This window comes from Siniperca chuatsi, linkage group LG2, assembly GCF_020085105.1.
Source record: "Siniperca chuatsi isolate FFG_IHB_CAS linkage group LG2, ASM2008510v1, whole genome shotgun sequence".
NCBI lineage: Eukaryota > Metazoa > Chordata > Actinopteri > Centrarchiformes > Sinipercidae > Siniperca > Siniperca chuatsi.
In genome coordinates, this window is record NC_058043.1 from 19,523,238 (window position 1) to 19,543,443 (window position 20,206).

The 20,206-nt window shown below is 41.1% G+C and overlaps 3 protein-coding genes across 5 annotated transcripts in view; 1 reads left to right on the forward strand and 2 right to left on the reverse strand.

Annotated features, from left to right (window-relative positions):
• Positions 1-6,106, reverse strand: part of slc4a8 (solute carrier family 4 member 8) — a 31,384-nt gene extending 25,278 nt beyond the window's left edge. For both annotated transcript variants that reach the window (XM_044172216.1, XM_044172209.1), the window contains exon 1: positions 5,735-6,106. In XM_044172216.1, coding sequence (XP_044028151.1) covers positions 5,735-5,779 — 45 coding nt within the window. In that variant the 5' untranslated portion in view covers positions 5,780-6,106. The remainder of the gene's footprint in view (positions 1-5,734) is intronic.
• A 1,444-nt stretch (positions 6,107-7,550) lies between these two features.
• On the forward strand, positions 7,551-14,251 carry ttll3 (tubulin tyrosine ligase-like family, member 3). 2 transcript variants are annotated; one of them, XM_044182056.1, is made up of 14 exons: positions 7,551-7,700; positions 8,289-8,356; positions 8,450-8,568; positions 8,685-8,856; positions 9,364-9,413; positions 9,592-9,720; positions 9,822-9,936; positions 10,206-10,322; positions 10,442-10,622; positions 11,560-11,708; positions 12,096-12,339; positions 12,532-12,967; positions 13,080-13,296; positions 13,406-13,615. In XM_044182056.1, the coding sequence occupies exons 2-14, from the start codon at positions 8,341-8,343 to the stop codon at positions 13,438-13,440; spliced, it is 1,980 nt and encodes a 659-aa protein (XP_044037991.1). In that variant the 5' UTR covers positions 7,551-7,700; positions 8,289-8,340; the 3' UTR covers positions 13,441-13,615. The 2 variants fall into 2 exon arrangements, with proteins under 2 accessions (XP_044037991.1, XP_044037981.1); XM_044182046.1 differs by having other exon boundaries at positions 7,552-7,700; positions 13,080-14,251.
• A 1,601-nt stretch (positions 14,252-15,852) lies between these two features.
• LOC122869262 (class E basic helix-loop-helix protein 40-like) lies at positions 15,853-19,668 on the reverse strand. The gene is made up of 5 exons (XM_044182081.1): positions 19,209-19,668; positions 19,003-19,066; positions 18,645-18,752; positions 18,143-18,266; positions 15,853-17,942 (listed from the first exon to the last, which is right to left on the reverse strand). Exons 1-5 carry the CDS (start codon positions 19,277-19,279, stop codon positions 17,029-17,031), a joined length of 1,281 nt encoding a protein of 426 aa, XP_044038016.1. The 5' UTR covers positions 19,280-19,668; the 3' UTR covers positions 15,853-17,028.
• Between the last annotated feature and the right edge of the window lie 538 nt (positions 19,669-20,206).

The following is a 20,206-nucleotide window of genomic DNA, read 5'->3' on the forward strand; positions in this document are numbered from 1 at the left end:
CCTCCTATGCAATGCATTTGTTTATTTTTTGGCCCACCTCACATGATGAAGACTTTAGGCACCCTAAACCTCAGCATGTAAAAAAGAGAGAGATGCTATCACTCGTCTATGTGTGATAACTAAACAAATACAAGATGTATCTTCTCACAGGGCAGATTGTCCCAGAAAGATGTTAGATTCCCAGAGCAGAATAGAACAGCGCAATCCCACACAGTGTCCTACTTATGATGCTGATATACCTCCCATTGATGCAGAAAGTGACTGTAGACATGAACACACAAAGGTTCATACGTTGATTTTGATATGTAAACTGTAAGTTAATATTACCTGACAATCTACAATAGCATATAAAGTAGAGAAATCATCATACATTCTCAAAATTCTAAATTTCTCTTTCTTCATGTGCTGAGTTCATGACTTTGCTACCCAAAAAACAAGTTTTTTTGGCAACAACAAGGCAAAATCAGTAGGTACTGTCAAAGCGCATTACAGTGAAACACATTGAACTGGTCATTGCCCTGAACAAATAGAGCAGCAGTGATTTGCATCCTAGTCTCCTGACTGAGAGGGGCAATCAATGTGCTGTTCCAAAATGGGGACTGTGAGTGGAGCCAACTTCAGAGGAACGAGGCCCGTGGTATCTATGAAGAGGCTTGAAACACAGAGAAATATGTGACATGACACATCACAGACACTGGCTAGTTTCTCAGAAGAAAGACGCAGAAATGATACTTGTGTGAGTGCATATCATTGTTATAAGAGATTTTCACTCTGTATGAATAAAATAACTACATCCGCAGTGAGGAGAACAACACTGCCAGACAGTGAATGATAGATTCATAAAAGTGCATCCATGATTCAGCAGCACAGCGTGGGCTTTCGAGTCTGTCTCCACTGACTCAACTGACCGTTACAATGACCTGTTTCCCTCTAACAAAACACTTGTTGAAGATTTCTCTTGTGACAACTTCCACTACTCCTCTTGATTGTTTCTCTGCAGTCTCCTATTTTTATCTGTCCATGCCAGCACCACCTCCCCTCCTCTTTCAAAGCTGACCGCTCTCTCCTCTCCTAGCAGAAGCACCCTGAACTGACAGCAGGGACACAGATCCTGACTCAGACAACTGGGCCTGTCACTTCCAGACTAGGCTTTGTGTCTGAGAGCCAGGGCGCCACAGCCGCAGGCTAGCGCTGACCCTTCATAGCATCGCACCATTGCTTGTCTGCTGTAGAGACACATGTGACAGTGCTTCAGTCAGAGGAGGGGTTAACATGAATGGTTGAAAGGAAGAGGTAATGGTGAAAAAGTGAGACAGGAAGGAGGAGAGCTGGAGGAGATAGGATGAGAGGGGCGGCTGTTTTGACTGCTTCAGCCCACGGGTAGCATGAGTCATACACACCTTTTTCAATGCCACACGCACAATTCTGCCTCTCCACAGCCCTCGCTCTCTAATTGTTTTCTTTCCAGAAAGATTACTGCAGCTGTAGTTGGTTTTGTGGGTTAAAGATGGTAACATACAGCATAATTAAAACTGCAGATTTTGGAGTTTCACCTCCAAATGAATGAATGAAGGGACTAAATTCTTAAATTTGTGTGTCTGGATGATTCTCAGTTATCTGGTCATATCATTTCTAAAAGTACTAATGTGAAAGGCAGCTGGGCCTGCTGTTTGAAGACTTTATTTCTACTCATATTAGTTCTACTGCCCTTTGGGGAGTTTAAACCGCTGTGGATCTTTCACTCTAATGTGTGTGCTTTCAAACTAAATGAATCTCATTAAATGTTGGCTTTGGGCATGCCGTATAACTGTAATAGTTAAAATTCAAACATGATGTGGAATCTTGAGAAACTTTTCACAGATGGAGAACTCAAGATTGATTCGATTAGATGGACTTTTCCTTCTGAGATTTGTATAAAACTGCAGTGTTGCTCTATAAAATACACATTCGCTCGTCAGGTAGGCGACTATGGATCACTCTCACTAAATGGACTCTGATTAAAATTAAAGCTTGGGTGGGATGCCAAATAGCTACTGTAAAAGGAATGAAAAAGGGAACTGTGACAATCTTGTGGGGACTTACAGCTGAGACAAATCTATGATGAGGAGTGCCATAAATTATTACAAAACTGGAACTAGAATCACAGTTTTACCGTATCAGGGCAGGTAGTGACACCATCAAAAGCTGTGGTATTTCGATGCTGTCTCTCGGATGTACAATAAAAAAAAGATTTAAAAACTTACTGATCGCATTAGTGAAAACATGTAATGACCCTCATATCTAATTATCTGCCAACTACATATAGATGGCTCTTCACACTTTTGTACAGTTTTGTATGTGATTGCACTTTAGTATGGTATGTGACTGTGTCTCTCTTTTATGAGGGCTTATTGATTTCCCAAGCATCTCTGTATAGTTGTAAATATGCAGAGAACCAGTGGTGTAACTGCAGAAGTAGGTCTTCTATCAATACAGTGATTCTCTGTGGTGTAGGTATACGCGATGCATCAATGGCACTGAAAAGTTCTCAATACTCAGTGAAGAAGGGGCTGTTCTGCATGTAACTGTGTGCCTGCACTACAGAGAATTCATAGTCAGATAATGAAATTGTGAGGGGCCTCAGTGATTAAACAGTCAATAGGAGTAATCAGTGAACAGTATCAAACATTTAAAGAATAATTACATCCAGACATAATATTGACTGTCGCCTTGGCAGTTAAGAAGCAGCAGTATGGCATTAGCTGTATTTGCATACACATTACGTCTCTTGGGGTTTGCTTTATATACACAGATTTGCTACTCTTTGACAGCACTTACGTATGTAAGACGTTGTTTACTAAATTGGTAATACTAATAATTCATTAATAAAATATATCCCAGTCTGTTCTCCAGTAACTCATCATTATCTACATTATCTTATCTTATATGGACCTTGATTCTGTTATATTCAGGAACTTCTTATTAATGATTAATTCATTATCAGGTCATTCCTTAGCAAGTTCCTACTTACAATTTTGTGTACCGTATTGTAAAGTGTTCCCACTTATTTATTTACTAGTGAAGGATTGCTGTGTTTTCATTCACCTACACTGTGATCACACACCTGTGCCTTGGAAATGCTCTATAGGGGGCTAATAGAAAACACGGTAATAAATGTTGGCTACTAAGCTCAAAACTGATATCAAATATTCTCTGTGTGATAATAATTTCTCTATATAATATTATTTATGTGCTTGCAAAAAAATCTTTTTCTGTGTTCAAAATGTCCCATTGCACACTCGGGAATGAGGCACACATATAACGCCATGTACTTCAGTTGAATAAGTCTTTTTGTGCAGTTTTTATAACTGTAGTTCTTTACAAATACATTTAAAAATACACAACAAATACACAAATTTAAATATTCTACTTTTACCTCCCTACATTTACAGTAACTTTGCAGAGAGAAAAAAAGCAAAACATATGATAAACCCAAAAATGTGATGTATTACTATAAAATGATGTATATTTACTATAAAATGTATTACTATAGATGAAACTACTCAACAGTATATAATCTAATAGAGCTGAAGCAATTATTTCAGTAATCAGTAATTATTTTGATAATCGATTACTCGTTAAAGTAATTTTTTCCTAGCACAAATGGCAAACATTCTCAGCTTCACAATTGTGAGGATTTTCATCTTTTCTGTGTTTTATTTGGACTGTTGGTCAAACAAAATAATGGGTTTGAAGACACCACCTTGAGCTTTAGGAGTTTGTGATGGGCTTTTTTCAGTATTTTCTGACATTTTCTAGAGCAAATGATTAACTGAGAGAATAATCTTCAGATTAATCGAAATTGAAAATAAATACCCTAATATTGTATATGTAGTTATTACTTAAGATTAGGGTCACTTGTATCACCTACAACATTAATGCTTGAAAGTGCTGTTTACAAATTAACACATCAATCATTTAAGTACAATTTTGAACGAAGAACTTTTACTTGTAGGCTGACTGAGTATTTTAACATCTTAATATCGCTGTTTTTACCCAAGCAAATGATCTGAATACCTTTCCCACTACTTTAGTAAACATTTCAACAGGTTTCAGGTGGGGGATATGGCAAAGATCCTTGCTTTTCTAGAGCAAATGATTAACTGAGAGAATAATCTTCAGATTAATCGAAATTGAAAATAAATACCCTAATATTGTATATGTAGTTATTACTTAAGATTAGGGTCACTTGTATCACCTACAACATTAATGCTTGAAAGTGCTGTTTACAAATTAACACATTAATCATTTAAGTACAATTTTGAACGCAGAACTTTTACTTGTAGGCTGACTGAGTATTTTAACATCTTAATATCGCTGTTTTTACCCAAGCAAATGATCTGAATACCTTTCCCACTACTTTAGTAAACATTTCAACAGGTTTCAGGTGGGGGATATGGCAAAGATCCTGGTCCATGCTGACCGACCAGACCACCACAACAACGGTGGAGAGACAAACTTACAGGTTTTCTGTAGTGACAGTGAACTGGAATAGCCCTAAAGTTTGAAGAGTGAGGCTCACAGGCAATTTCCCCTCCCTGTCTGAAAGCTGTCTAATCATATCAGAGACTTCCCAGCTCACCTCTGGTCCTTCTCCAGCTGTCTCCTGCCCTCAGACAGGATGTTATTATAAATTACCATGATGACATGACTCTGTTGCTGTAGGCTACATTAAGTCCTTTAAGCTGTGATACTGCATGCCATGGTAGCTATAATCACACTATACAAACATTACTGCATGCCAGTTTGAATGGTCTATTTATCCTTACTAGTTCCTCTTTTACCTCTGTCTCATCAGCCGACCGAGGATCTCATAATGGATCACACATCAACTGGACATTAAGGATTCTGCCATTTCCACCTTCAAACCTCATTTAACCACAGGGCTGTCCTCCCCCTGCCGCCAGGGTTGGCTAATGACGATCACATATGGAAGTAGACACTCAGCAGTGTATGGTGCACGTTGTAAGGATGGCGTCAAGGTCATTTGAGGGTAACTGAGAAAATAACACGCCGTCTAAGAAAAGAGCAATCTGAAAATCCAGCAAACTGCCCCATTCCTGTTATTCCTCACACACATGCGACTTCAGGGCGAGCATTTGGCATTTTAATGAGAGCTGCGTTTCAAATGTATCGATATCTAATCAATAATCTGCTGCAATATCACATTAATGTGGCCATGACTTTTCCACAACACATTTATGTGTGCTCGAGGAACAGTCGAAATAACTCAGATTTCCCAGTGCATTGTAATGTGATACGCTCTCCCGAATTACTGCACGTGTTAGCACCTCAGAATAACAATATCAACAACATCCTCCGCATACAGCATCATTCCGCAGAGTGAGAAACCTGACACAACTTAGCAACCTGGGATAACATTTATTCAGTTGGCTTCAACATAAAATGTTCAAAAAAAAAAAAAATTAAAAATCCCGGGTAAATTTAAAACATCGCAGCAAGATATGACATGCATGGGGGAATGCAACGCCAACAAAGAGAACAGGTGTGATAATTTCTGTCATAAAATAGTTCCTAAAATATCACACCAGTCCATCATTCCAGCAGTAAGTTAAACATTTCTGTTAGAGCAGGGTTACAGTTGTTGGAGCTTGTGTACAGCCTGGTCTGGTCTGTGCCAACCCGTAGTGTCAAAGCAACGCGCCATGCATTAGACATTTAAAGGGCACTTTACCTGGTAGCTCAGTATACTCTCGGGGTCGTTGACGGGCATGCTCATGGCCTTTGGGTTAACCTGCTCAGTGTTCACGGGGTGTAAAGGTGAGACTTTCTCAGGGGCTGATCAGCCTCTCAGCGCTGTCTTAGGACGTTTGGAAGAAGCAGTCACGAGTTGGAAACAGCAGCTACTTCTGTTTCTGCAGACATGTTGAGTGTAAACATCTCTTCCAGATGAGGAAAACGGTGAAAATACTAATTTTGCCCCCCAGTGTTATGATGATTTTCCGGCCGCACTTCCAGCTCCCCTCCCTCCTGCCCTGGCTGTGGGATCCGGATGCAGCGAACATCACTGCAGCCTCGGCCAATCAGAGCGCAGAGGCACACTACGGGCTGCGGCGCACTGCTGCTACCCAACACAATAAAGACAAGACTATTATAGGCTTATAGAGCGACGTCACTCTATACGATGTCCAGTTGGGCAGCTTCTAGCGTTTCAGCTGCTAAGATGTGCTGGACTGTTGTGCACAGCAAATGGTTCAGCTGTTGCATTTATTTTTACTTGAATTGGCCATTTAACATACTGCACGCTGCATCCATGCAGATGTTAAAATCAGTAGAACGACTAAAAACATACTGACAAATGACAAGATTTGTCAAACTTTATGTTTATTTATTTTCTTTGGTGGAAAGAAGACGTGGTGGAATAAGTAGCCTACTTTGATCCTTTACATAAGCAGCAATAAACCCCCCCAACTCTATTACAAGTAGGCGTGTAACTCCTCCTGAATTCAAATGTTTACTTGAATAAACGTAGAGAAATAATAGCAGCAAAATATACTTAAACTTTATATTAAATGATAATATAAACCTTTCAGAGGTTTATGTTATATTTAAGCTATTTTATATTATACTAATGAAGCAGCCTGAGCAGGAGCAAATAGTAACTACTATCTAAAACAATGCATCAAATTTTATAACATGATGAGTTATGTATGAAAAAAAACTGTTAAGTAACTTGTGACTATAGCAAAAAAATAAATTAAATTAAAAAGTACAACATTTCCCTCTGAAATGTAGGCCAGTGGAGTAGTATATGTATAAAGTAGGAGAAATGGAAATACAAGTACAACTACTTGTAAGTGAAGTAGTGAAGTACTTTCCCTGTGTAATTGCAGGGTTGATACAATATAGATGAAATTGCCCCTTTTACTCTATCAATTATCAAACAAGACATTACATGGCGATATAGACTCCAGTAGTAAAAAATAAATGCAAAAGTGAGCAGTGTGCACATAAGATGAAAGAGAAGAACCTGGACAGAGTTGTAATGGAGGATCTGATTGATCCTAAAACACACACTAGAACATACTAGAAAGCCTTGGCTGCCACCTTGTGGGATAGTAAAGCATTGCGCAAAGCAGGAAATACCGTTTGTTATAATCCATGTACATCTCATAAACCTCACGGACACATGTCTGACAGAGTGACAGGCTTATTACTGAAGCGGTTTTTCTGTAACCACTGCAGATAGTCGCCTATATTCATAAGGAAGCAAAAAATATCAAACTGAGCATCAGTAAATCACATAGTGTTTTGTATCCACATTGGCCTCGTCATGAACTCTTTTGATCAAGACAAATATGAGACTGTGCACCTGCCACATTGTTAAACACTTGATAGGATTTAGCTCAGCTGGTTGACTCTCCTCAGCCAGTTGGTCCCTATGGTTTACTGAGCACTGAGTTAATACTGCAATAAAATATGTCCACACAAATGGTGGTTTAATGGTTCTTGTGCAAGGCAGTTGATTTTTCATCGACCTACATGGCGTCCTGTTTCTCCTGGGTACGGTTGTTATGGCAACTATAAACACAATGTGGGAGCATGCACGGTTGTTATGGGAACGTTCTGCGGGAGCATGAAGGAACCAGGAATGAGCTATGGACAGAGTGGTCGGGTCACTGGGGCGGTGACAACATTAGGTTTGTATCTTAATGTTCAACGTAAAATCTCTCCTGTGTTTTGTTTGAGATGTATTTTAGGAACAGTCTTTATGCATGTCTAATCGCTGTCATAGATGATACACAGAGAGTTGGTCCGCAAATCCACGATCGTTCATCGTGGATGTAATCTACTGTAGATGTGTTTCCATGGTATACATGCTTTTTAAAATTTTGTTCATGAGTTTGTACTAGGCTACATGTCTGCCTGTGTGCGCGCACGCGCCTTTTTGCGCATGGGTATGTCGATGTGAACCTATGTCAGCCTCAGTCAGCTCTGGCCAGATTTAGATGCCTGCGTGGCCCAATTTACATCCTTTCAATTCTTCAGTAGCTACAGAGACAAAGTGGGTGCCACGTTCCATACCAGAGAGACCATTACTACAATTTGTTGGTCTGACAGTGAAAAGGTTTATTTGGAAATAGGAGGAATACATTTATAGATTGTGCCTTTTTTTTACATCTATCTATCTATCATATTATCTTATGATTAATATCAATACATCTGTATGATTTTATATCCTATAATATGATAACGTGAAATTAATGCTGTTATATTTCTGCTCACAGAGAACTAAACACTGTATGTTGATCAGTGAAGAGAGAACTATATAAAAGTACCATGCAGCAAATGCCAGGTAAGTAAAGAGACATCTGCACATACAAATACACTCACATGCGAGTGCACACAGTTACTTTATATTGAAATTTGACCAAACAATTTGTCTCAGTGTTACAATCCACTGTGGCTCCAGTGGAGGGGAGGTTACGTCGCAGTGTGCCAAGCCTGCCAGCGATAAAGCCAGACAGGCTAAAAACAGCTAAAACACTGGTGGAGAAAGCACTGAAGGTGACTATATGTACAAGACAGACTTCACTGTAACACCTCTGCACATTACCCCACTATCCTCTTACGTGTTATGTGTCCTATTTGACTCTTTCTGTTTCTCTTCCACTCATTCTCAGTTGAGGAAAGTGTTTTCAGTGCAGGGACCCTATCCTGTGATCCGTGCTGCCTTATGGGCCAGAGGGTGGGTGGAACGTCGTTTGCCCCATCCTGCCCAGAGAGCACCTCATTGCCATGGCGATGAGGAGGAGGAGGATGGCGATGGTGGTGATGTCAGTGCTGATGTTACTGGTGAGACAATAGGTTTTAAGAAAGCTACCAAATCAGACATTTGAGAAAACAAGATGCAGTGTTCATGACTGTGGGAAGAAAAACGGATTTATATAAGGGGTTGAGATACTGGGAAAAGAAGGGGTGTGTATAAGACCCTGCACACAGTATTACTAACAAGTACTATTGTGCTTTAAACATCAGAAATGTAATTTATGCAATTTTACAATTACATTTTTTTCCCCCAATCATCCATATGTCTGTTAGTTCATTGAGTGATTTAAATTTTGTCTAAAAGAGAGGTCAGTAATATTTCCCTTAACTGTCAAAGCTAAAAGTCCAGGAGGGGTTAACGTATATGCAACTGGAGCACTAGTTTAGATAGATGGATACCCCTACACCTGATAAATGATGCATTGTGTACCACATACCGTATAACACAAACTCCTACCCTTTTAACACACCCCTATGCAGATGAAAGCCCACGTGCGCGCACTCACACGCACCTCTTTACTTTTCTCTTTACAGTGGATGAAGGCGAGAAAGAAGAGAACCTTGATGATATGTATGCCCTCATGGTAAGATAACGTTCAAGTGAACCAACATGACACTGACATCTTGCACAGTCTGAAAGCAATCAAATGTGTTATTCGTGTTATTCTTGCATAACATCATTTCCATGTGTCTTTTATTCATCGTGCTGTGTATTCTAGCTCAGTCAGCTTGCTAACTTAACTCTTCCTCAACCTTTTCTAGTCTCGCCTGGCTCGAAATGAAACAACATATTTGTACTGGACAACACGTTGGGATTACATAGACTGTCGCTCCTTACGGCATGACCAAATGACCAATCACTATGCAAATTCTGGGACGTTTACTACCAAGGTCTCATCTCTAAAGATTTTCTAATGATTGAGTTATTCAACTTTGGTCATAGGTCAGCTAGTGCTCTCCATCTCCTATGTATATATTTCTGTTTCTTTCAGGTAGGGCTCTGTGTGAACCTGCGTAACCTTCAGTGGTTTGATACAGCAGATCCTGACACCTTCTTCCCAAGATGTTACAGGCTTGGGGCAGAGGATGAAAAGCATGCATTCATAGGTCTGCTGTATGGCTCTATTAACACATCTTGCTCTATAAAAGAATATGTATATATAAGAAATTATGTGTCCAGGTGTAAACGAAACATGGAAAAATCATATGTAGATAAGAAATGCATGAAGTGTAAATGGGGGTTATAAGTGGACTTGTCACATCCACTGTCTTATTTTTATTAGTGATATAGTATCATCTTAAACAAAACTACACACCCTTTATCTCTCTTGTGTTCTTGTCCTCTTGTTGTTGTTTTTTTAAATATGACAATGAAGAGGATTTCAGGAGGACAGCATGCACAAGCCTGCTGCAGCATGTGGTTGAGACAGGTCAATGCAGGAGAGAGGGAGCAGAGGTTGAGCAACAAAAAGCCAAAAACAGTGTCTCTGGTGGTAATAGATGCAAAATTAATTAAAAAAAATGCACCTTTGACAATTGTGACCATGATATGAAGTACGGGTCAAGGAGAATGTAACAAATTCTATGATACCAATCTTGTTTCTCTCTACAGAGCTGGATAATGTGGAGTGTCGATTTGTTGGTCCAGGAATGATCGAAGTGGCTTTACACGTGTGTCAGGAGTTTCTCTGTGTTTTAGAGCACAGCGATATTGATGTAACTGTAGAAACACCACCCTCAGTGGAAGAACAGCAGTGGGCAGAGTTTCTGCAAGACTACTACATGGTTGTGCAGTGAGTATGTTTTCTGGGAGCTTCCTGGGTTTGCTAGAATGATCCTTCTTAGGTCACACTAAATTTATCTGCAGTACTGACAGTCCAAGTCAACTCATCAAATGAATATAGGTCAGTAAAAACTCACTCTAAAATGTTTCTTAAAGAAAAAAAGAACAGTGTCAGAAGCACATACACTACATATGTCTTTTAATAGATTTTCTTAACACTATCTTGAGTTCGTCTTAGGACTCAGGTGGGGGTTAAATATAGAGTCAGTTAGGTTTAAGGTTTGTGTTAAAGTGGGGCTCACTGGAATGATACAGCATGTTCCAGTTCCACACTACTGCATATACAAATACCATAAAATATACACGATACTGCATGTTAATATTTATAGTGCACTACAGGAAACTGACATAGCCCTGCTGTGCCATTTTATAAATAAAAACATATGCAAACAGACATCATTGAGCTCCACCTTCAGAACACTACTGTCTATTTTAAATTAAAAAACTTAAATATAAAGCTGCCGTTCCTTTTTTCTGAACTGCTGGGTGCACCTGTTGCCTCACATTCTACCATTTCTTTCCAACTGTGAGTAGCTCCTCCATTTCCCTTTGGAAATGGAATGAGCGTTGCATTGGATAATAATGTCCATTAAGAACACACTCAGAAATTAAGTGGTTTTAATATTCATTGGTTGGTATTTTTACTGTTCAATTTTGTCATTTTTCCCACTGTGAACATACAGTATTCCTATTCACCTAACTACTGTACAAGAACTGTTGCAAAGATGGAGGAGGTAGATAGGTATCAACACATATAATTAATAATCTGGACACATAAGGGGTCTTTGAGACAATAACCAGCACAATTACTGTCTTGAGTAAAGCATAATATATATATTTAGTGAATCTGTAGATTAATAAACTCAATCCGTGATGTTTTTGTGTAGTGAAGGTGCGTTGATCAGGGGTAGCGGTGTGTTTGTGGAGCGCTGCCAGGCCATGTTAATCAGACTGCAGGAGGTTTGCCCTCAGCTAGATACAGATGGACTAAAAAACATCTGGATCATCAAACCAGGTGCCAAGTCAAGAGGACGAGGTGAGGCTTTTTTTTTTTGATAATAATAAAATAATAGTTACATAGTAATCTTTTAAATTCATCTTTCACTTCTTCCCTATTCTCTCAAAACACAATACTGAAAAAACATACGGTCTTGTTTTGTGTTGTGAATATTATGGTTGCAACATGAACTGTGACATGCAGATGTTACTATTGCGTCCTTTTTCTACATTTAATTGGAAAAAATAAAATGCCTACAATTCCCTTCAGCTTCAGTATAATGAAGGACTGTTAGCCTGCTATTTGTTGAGAAGGCCATCAGAAACACCATGTCCTCTCACTGGAATTGTTGCAGTCAATAATGCAGATTTAATTTGTTTAAGCCAGTTTTGGTACTTTTTTTTCCATATCACACCATCCACCCAGGTATTATGTGTATGAATCACCTGGATGAGATTTTGGCACTCGTGGACAGTGACAGAGGCCTGACAAAGGAGAGTAAGTGGGTGGTTCAGAAATACCTGGAACGTCCTCTGTTGGTTCATGGCACCAAGTTTGACCTCCGTCAGTGGTTCCTCGTCACCGACTGGAACCCTCTGACTGTCTGGTTCTACAGAGAGTGCTACCTGCGGTTCTCCACTCAGCCCTACTCAACAAAAACTCTGGACAGGTCAGACAGCGGGTCAGACAAAAGAGAAAAACAAATTATATACTTGTACTTGACCTTTGCTGTATTTTGTATCATGAATGCTTTGTGGAGGGATTGATTTAACAATGCAAGCAGGACTAAATGTACCCGTTTTATTCAAAGCACATTTTACACTTATCGTCATGGACTTAACTTCTTTGTTATTTTCCTCAGCTCAGTCCACCTGTGCAACAACTCCATCCAGAAGCACTTCCAGCCGTCCTATGACCGCCATCCAGGCGTGCCTGAGGACAATATGTGGTCCTGCTCTCAGTTTAGGGCTTTTCTGCAGCAGGAAGGCCGTGGGGCAGAGTGGGAGTCAGTGGTGGTCCCAGGCATGCAGCAAGCGGTGGTCCGTGCCCTGCAGACAGCCCAGGACCTGGTCGAGCCCCGCAAAGCAAGCTTTGAGCTCTACGGAGCTGACTTTATGTTGGGCAGAGATCTGAGGCCTTGGCTTCTGGAGATCAATGCCAGTCCAACTATGGCCTGTTCCACCGCTGTGACTGCTCGCCTCTGCCCTGCTGTCCAGCTGGACACACTGAGGGTTGTGCTCGACCGACGGACCGATCCTAGTGCTTACACAGGAGGCTTCCAGCTAATCTATAAACAGGTTGGAATATCTTTACACATCATAGAGGCAATGGGCTTTAATTTCCAGGGGAATTACACTGAATAATAGACGCTATGCCATTTATTTATGTTTTACTGTATCACCCTCCCAGGCTGCAGTTGAAGTTCCTCAGTATGTGGGAGTGAACCTGCTGGTGGAAGGTGCCCCCATACTGCGATCCAGACCTCCACTTCATAGACAAACTGTTATTTCTAACCCAGCTCTCACCATCCAGTTCCCTTCAGATCAGTCATCGCCAGAAGAGGTTCAAACGACACATAAAACATCAGGTCAGAAGTTCCCAGCAGTCTCTACTTTTCGTCGTTCAGGCAAGGAGAACCAAGCTGTTGGAGCAAAAAAGAGGCAACTGACATCAACATCTCCTAAGAAGGAACGCAAGGGGAAAACAGAAGTTCTGAATATCTCCTGTGTTCGCAGGTCCTGTCGCAGTCTGGCATCTGAACAGCCTTTGATGGTACACACTGAACCTCAGAGGAAACGTTTGGGTTTGAGTCTTGGTGCCAACAGGGCAACTCTGGTCCCACGGAGCCTTTCATTTTCCCTCAGCCCCCCTCGCAGCATGTCAGATTGTAAATCTCTGCCCAACCCAGGCAATGGATCACACAACTCCAGATCCTTCCTTCCTCAGACAGCTTTTGAGCCCCAACACAGGGTCTTTCCTTCACTCCGAGGGCCTCTTCCTACCCTGGAGGTCTTTAGCTTGCGACCAAACATTGTGGCTGGAACCACTGCCTGTCATAATCCAAACTTGTCCTCTCATCTCAGCGTCCGCAGGCATCAGTTATTCCTCCACTCTCGAAGGCAAAGCATGGCCAAATATAAAGGAGGGTGGACAGGGGAACATACACACTAGTGGTGTTGAGTATTAAAAAGATGGAAAGAAAACAGTAGGAAGTACAGAAGCGGTTTTGTCAGCAACAACATTGTTATTAATTTATATGTTAATGGCCTGGGATGGCATCAGATTTTGTTTGCAGAAACTTGTGAAAATCATGGTGAGAGTGCAGAAGTGAGACATTTTCAAATCAGTCACATAGGGGTTTTAAATATACAACAATAAGGTAAATATGAGTACTTTTACCTTCTTATATTAGGAGTAAAGTGTTACACATACCATATATTTCAGTAGTAAATTTGAATCATGTCTTATTTTGGCTGACTGGAAACAAAATATGTATATGTTTTATGATTATGTTTTGAAAATCAATATTCTGTAATCAATATTCTGTAAGTTAATTTGTATTAAAACAAACAAATAGTTAATTCAAGTGTCTCCAGTGTGGCAGATATTCCAAGGTGACTGGGCAGAAAATATATCATGAAATGATCACTGGTTCCATCTTTTGCTGAAAAATAATCAGCTTCATATTAACATTACCAACAGGATGCAGGTATTTCAAATCCCCAGCAGGTGGCAATAAAGGCTCAATGAGCTAATTAACTACAATTTATGCCAAAGCCTTTCTAAGAGAGGAAATGAAATAGGAAAGAACTGACAGCCATTATCCAGATGTTTGTACATATTCAGCAACACCTGGTTGATCTGGTCTTTCAGCCTCTTTATAAACATAAAGTCAAAATGTGAAAATAGCTTATAAACTTAAAAATGTTAAGGAGCACTGGGAGAGAGCCACAGCAGTGTCAGTGCTCACTAAACGGTTGATTGCTGCTTGATTAACAGACCTTTTCTGAATGGTTTAGACACCAATACACATTTAATTGCCACTTATTTGACCAAATTAATGCAATTTATTGTAAACATAATTTTTTAAAGAACTAAATAAGTCTGGGCATTTGCCTGAACTACATGGCTAAAATAAACTACTGAAATTGGCAAACTGAAAGATTTTTTTTTTTGGTGGCAATTTTACCCTTAATTGTACAGACTGACAGAAATAGAGACAAGAAACAATGAGGGAGGGAGAGATATGTATGATGTGCAACAAAAGGTCAAACCGGAGTTATTGTAGTTATGTGTATTAACCATTAAGCCTCCAGCACCCAACTACTGAGATGAGTGGTAAAAGCATTATTTAACTATAGAAGAAAATTGTTAAATGAATAATGGGTGAGCTACACCTCATATGGTATCTTATGACAGCAATAAAACATGGAACTTCTCCTTAAACAAATGAACGGAAATGAATTTAAAGATAATTAGTTTCAGAGGAACTAATGACATTTAGGGTGCAGGTCATGGATCTTACACTTCAGTTTGTACAAACAAACCAGATATGCAATAAAACAACTCTCCTACAGCTCCGAAATGATAGTGGAAACAATAATATGTGGTTGAAGAGTTTGTGATGTTGAGCATCGACATTGGGCCTGTGTACAAATGCAAACGTGTTGCTATCTGCAGCATGAGATAAACCTTAATGACTGTAAGTGCTGTCACATATCTGACATATGTGATTGCACAATACAGTACAGATTGTGGTGATAAGTAGTATTTGTTGTGATTTATGCGTCTACATGTTTTGATGTACTTCTCCTGTCTACATAGTACAATACTGGGAGTGTAAATATAGAGAGAGATAATAGCATTTCATACTGAATCATACAGCCAATAAGAAACACGTCTTCCTGTCAAAGCTGTTGACAAGATGCAGATGGATCCTGATTATTGCCTCAGGAGATGAACTGAAACTGTTTACACTCGTGTGTATTTACTTGTTGTTGTATCGGTGAGCACAGACGTTTAACCAGCAGGAGAGCCGGGCTACAGATCTGCCATTACGTAAATGTTCCCTGCGACATGAATGTTGTGGTGTAAAATAACTAAAACTGAACAGATTGGATTTCATTTGCAGATCTTTTCACACACACTCTCCTTCTCTTTCATATACATACAGTCAAAGCGATTTTCCACGGGAAAAAAAATACTTTATTAATACACTTAATATATGTATATCAACATTTATAGACAAAGTATGTACATCAAACATCTTTCATGTAGGTCCCAAAATATAAAATCTCAAGTACCTCTTTCTATAGAAAACTAGTCTTCTGGTAAAACGTTTACATTCACTTCTCTCCTCCTGACTCCTTTGACTCCAGTATTCATACGTAGTACAGAGAATAAACATCTGAGATTTATCAGCTTTTCACAAGTAAAAGGCAACAGCAAGAACAAACACCAGGTTTGACTTGAGCAGAAACAGATGTTGAGTATGCAGACCAGGTCCAGCACAGTGCTACAGTATGTACACAGTTTCTGAGTACACAACGTACAATTGTCCACACTCTGCCCTCCTTCTATCTCTCCGGACGGACAAGAGTGCAAGAACAGGTATCAAAAATAGAAATGTACAAGAAGTCTATGAACAATAATTACAGAAAATCCATCTATACTGTCTGTTTGTCAATGAAAAACAAGACTTCTCATTCAGTGTGGTCATGTGGTGGCCCATTCCTTCATCCATGCATTGGGTGTACCCTTACTCTTGTCTGTACACGCTTGAGGACACCCTTGTATTTTACAGTGCCAGTCATCATAGTGTCTGGTTCGAAGGGCATTTTCAGTGATGATAATGGTGACCTACAGGACATAGGCAACAAACTTTGGGTGAAATATTACCGCTAACATTTGAGGCAACACTTTTTCTAAAAGTACAAAGATAGCGTGTCTCTATTGCAACAGCTACAAGTGAGATGCATCAGTGTCATCTGCATTTATACTTTAACAGCAGCATCTTAAACATATCTTTCTTTACATTCAACCAAGTGTGTGTGTGTGTGTGTGTGTGTGTTGGTGTATGTGCAGGGCAGGTCCAGTTTATATGATACATTTGCATTGAGTAATACCACTGAGCTTTAAACATTCAACCAGAGTTTTACATCCTCTGAGTGTGGATGGATGTTGCTCTCCCCTCCATCTCTTCTAGATCATTCCTACAAGTTCACTGTTTGACCTCCAGGCTGAGGACAGGTATGAGGATGGATTATGGATATGCTCAGTCATGTTCTCATTCCTACTACTGTCTCTGCTCCTGGGCACTAGAACAGGATAATCTCTTCACCCCTGTTTTTCGTATCTCTCAGTCTTTGGTTTCCAGGTTGAGGGGTGGTACCTGCTTTAGTGCCTGAAGGAGGGCAGGGGAGTCCATGGGGGTCTGAGACATGACTGGGGCTGGAGAGCCTCCCCTGGGAGACAACACTAGCTGAGGTGGAGGCGGTCTTTCGCTGGGCATGGCGGGTGAAGAGCCTCCCATGCCAGGGTAGAGCATGGGCATGGCCCCGGGGTACCAGCATTTCTCCAGCATTGGCAGGTAGGCTGCAGCAGAAGGTGGAATGAGGTAGAAAGGCATGCAGAGGGGATGTGGAGGAGGCGGATGGTTGGGGGATACGCTCATGTAACTACTGTAACCGCTAGAGGACGATGATGATTCTCCACCTGAGAACAGCTCATCCTCAGACGACTCCACCCGGGGTCGTTTGTGGCGCGGCTCGTCATCCTCCTGCTTGATGCTGGAGCTCTGCCTCTCGCCCAGCGTTCGCTTCAGCTGGCTCTCCTGACCATAGTAATCTGGACGTCCCTGTGGCGCCCCAGATTCAGTCTTCTCCAGCTCTCCCCCATAACCGCTGTCTGTATCCGTATCACTGCCACTCTGCTCACTGCTCGGTGGAGCGTACGCCCGCTGGATGACAGGCACACAGTTCCTCCCATAGCCCTCGCTGGGTTTAGGGGGTAAGCTGGCGGGCATCTCCTTGTGAGGTTGGTGCTGGTGGTAGGTGGGGATTTCCTCAGGTCGAGGGCTGAGAGGAGTGCGGGGTCGGACCGGACTTTGCAGCACCTCTGCAGCTAACTTGTGAAGGTGATTGATCACATGGGATGGCGTGAAGTCTCCATCAGTCTCGTGATTGGTTAGATACTGAAGAATCTCCTTGGCACACAAGTGGAAGCCAGAGCGGAACATCTCCTCTGACTTCTCCTGGCTGACAGGAGGCTGCTCTGTAAACACAACAAGAAACCACACCATCAGAATTTTGACATGGAAGTAGCAATGCAGATTTTATGTCTATTTCCCTACAACTATAGCTATATTTGAAGTCACTTATTTGCCTGTAGTTCTGCATAATTCTGTCATCCTGTTCCACATGCATATTTGTGTGTGTGTGTGTGTGTGTGTGTGTGTGTGATCTGCAGCTCACCAATTTGCATGCCGCTCTGCAGAGCAAGGATCTTCTGCTGCTGTTGCTCCAGAAGAGAGGTGAGGGCTTTCACATGCTTGAGTGTGAGCTCTAAAACCACAGCCTTCTCCAGATGGCCCAGAGTCTGTAGGAAACAGACACAGTCAGCACATCCTCACCTCTTATACAACACATAGACTCTAAGCTTTACTACCCATGTACACATGATCTTTGGCTGTCCCATCATCATAACACTACAGCAGCAACCACAAAGGCAAAAATAATCAATAAGATGATAAGGGATCATATAAATGACACAGATAATATGCAGTCTGGAGTATTAATTATATTACAATTACATTTTAATTTTTAAAACCACCAATTTAAACAATGACACATGACAGAAGACACATCCTCTTTACTACTGACGCACAGAGGATGTAATACCACCGAACAGCCACTCGATGGTGCATGCCACTCAATACAGTGAATCCCATTATCTCTCCATACGGCATGAACTTACCGTGAGTTTGAGGTGCTCTGGTAATAAGTCTTTCAACTGAGCGATGCACTCGTTTATCCGGTCACGCCTTTTCTTCTCAATGAGTCTGTGAGGCAGCTTGTAGGTTTCCTGCAAGAATAAACAGCAATATTGGGTTAATTCAGCTGATCTGAGAGCACACAGCTAGCTCTTTATGATCAGAGGCAGTCACATCGATAGGGAGGACTCCAGGAGTTATGTCATAGCAGAAATTAGGTCAACCATTTATGGGGCTACAAGACTACTGCCAGCCTAATTCTTCCCTTTTTAGTTCACACCCTTTAATAAAAACTATATGGTTAAAACTTAACAATTGGCAATATACAAAATAATAACGGACCTTGCTCTCCTCTCCTCTCTTCATTCCACGCCTGGGTTTATAAACATACATCGGGAAATCCATCCTAAAGAAATAAAGAGAGAGAACAGCAGTAAGGTATGAGGTAATGGTTAGGTGAAGTTTATGATACAGAACAAATAACATATCAAGTGCGTTTGAGGATAAGGCTACACAGTCTAGTAAAAGCATTTAGAAGTATAACTTACCCCTGCACGTCTGCCATATCAGCCTGGTGTTTGGACAGAGGAGGTGGCTGCGCGCTTGGAATTCGCTCCATTCTTTTTACTCCAATTACGCAGTCAAAGTACGTTTCCAATGCAGTCACAAATAAATACGCATTTATTTACGCGTGACGAAAAAAAAAGTTGCAAAGCAGCAGTTAGCTAAATGCCCTAAAATGCTTTTAAAAACGGTCAGAAATGTGTACTAATTATTATTTAATACTAGTCTTGCTAATTTAAAGGTTATTTTGGGTGTGAAAATGGTTTCAAGTTAGTCCCTGCGATTTCCACGCCGTGGTCCCGCCGCTGAAGGAAGGCAACCCTCTTAGTGGCGCGTTGGGAAAGTGGGGGAGGACTGAGCGACGAGTTAAATAAACCCTCTGACTCTCAGCTCAGCCTGACCTACCTCAGTCACATGAGGCTCACGTGTTAAACGGCGCTGTATCCTCTGCGGAGGGACGTCCCACTTTCTACCGATAAGCAGCCTCAGTGGGCGGACGGCGGGTGACGTCAGAGAGGAGGGCGGCGCGTGTCGGATCCCGTGTACCACCATGCTGAAGTGTATGGAAACAAGGCTGTGCTCGCCGACGCACGGGGAATGTGCTGGCAGCTAAGCAGTGCAGGAGTTCAACAGGCCTGGGGCACGTGCGAGGCGAGTGGGTACGGTACCTACTGCCAAATAGAAATAATCAGTAAGACAGTTAAAACGCTGTAGTAGCCATATAGGCATAAATAATATCCTGCAGGTTTATTATACAGCAGTGATGCCACGAAATGTCATCAAGTGCAGTGAACGTCACTTAGCTGAGTCCTTCATGAGTGTTGAATGATGCATTGAGGTTTTAGAAACATTATGAGCTCTGCAGTCAGTGGACAACGTTAGTCAGCTGTTTTTATATTTGTAGTTTTATATTCAACATCCCATTAATGATGTAGGAACAACGGCAGCTTCTTAAGCCTAATTATTTTAAGTTAGATTGTGT

What these genes read in the sequence shown, in the direction of transcription:
- ttll3 (XM_044182046.1), top strand. An exon ending in ATGATATGTATGCCCTCATG is followed by an intron (nt 9,414 to 9,591) that starts GTAAGATAACGT and finishes AACCTTTTCTAG; the next exon opens with TCTCGCCTGGCTCGAAATGA. An exon ending in TGCCAAGTCAAGAGGACGAG is followed by an intron (nt 11,709 to 12,095) that starts GTGAGGCTTTTT and finishes CCATCCACCCAG; the next exon opens with GTATTATGTGTATGAATCAC.
- LOC122869262 (XM_044182081.1), bottom strand. Translation starts at nt 19,279, where the DNA reads ATGGAGCGAATTCCAAGCGCGCAGCCACCTCCTCTGTCCAAACACCAG. An exon ending in GATATGGCAGACGTGCAGGG is followed by an intron (nt 19,067 to 19,208) that starts GTAAGTTATACT and finishes TTATTTCTTTAG; the next exon opens with GATGGATTTCCCGATGTATG. An exon ending in CAGAGCACCTCAAACTCACG is followed by an intron (nt 18,267 to 18,644) that starts GTAAGTTCATGC and finishes TGTTTCCTACAG; the next exon opens with ACTCTGGGCCATCTGGAGAA.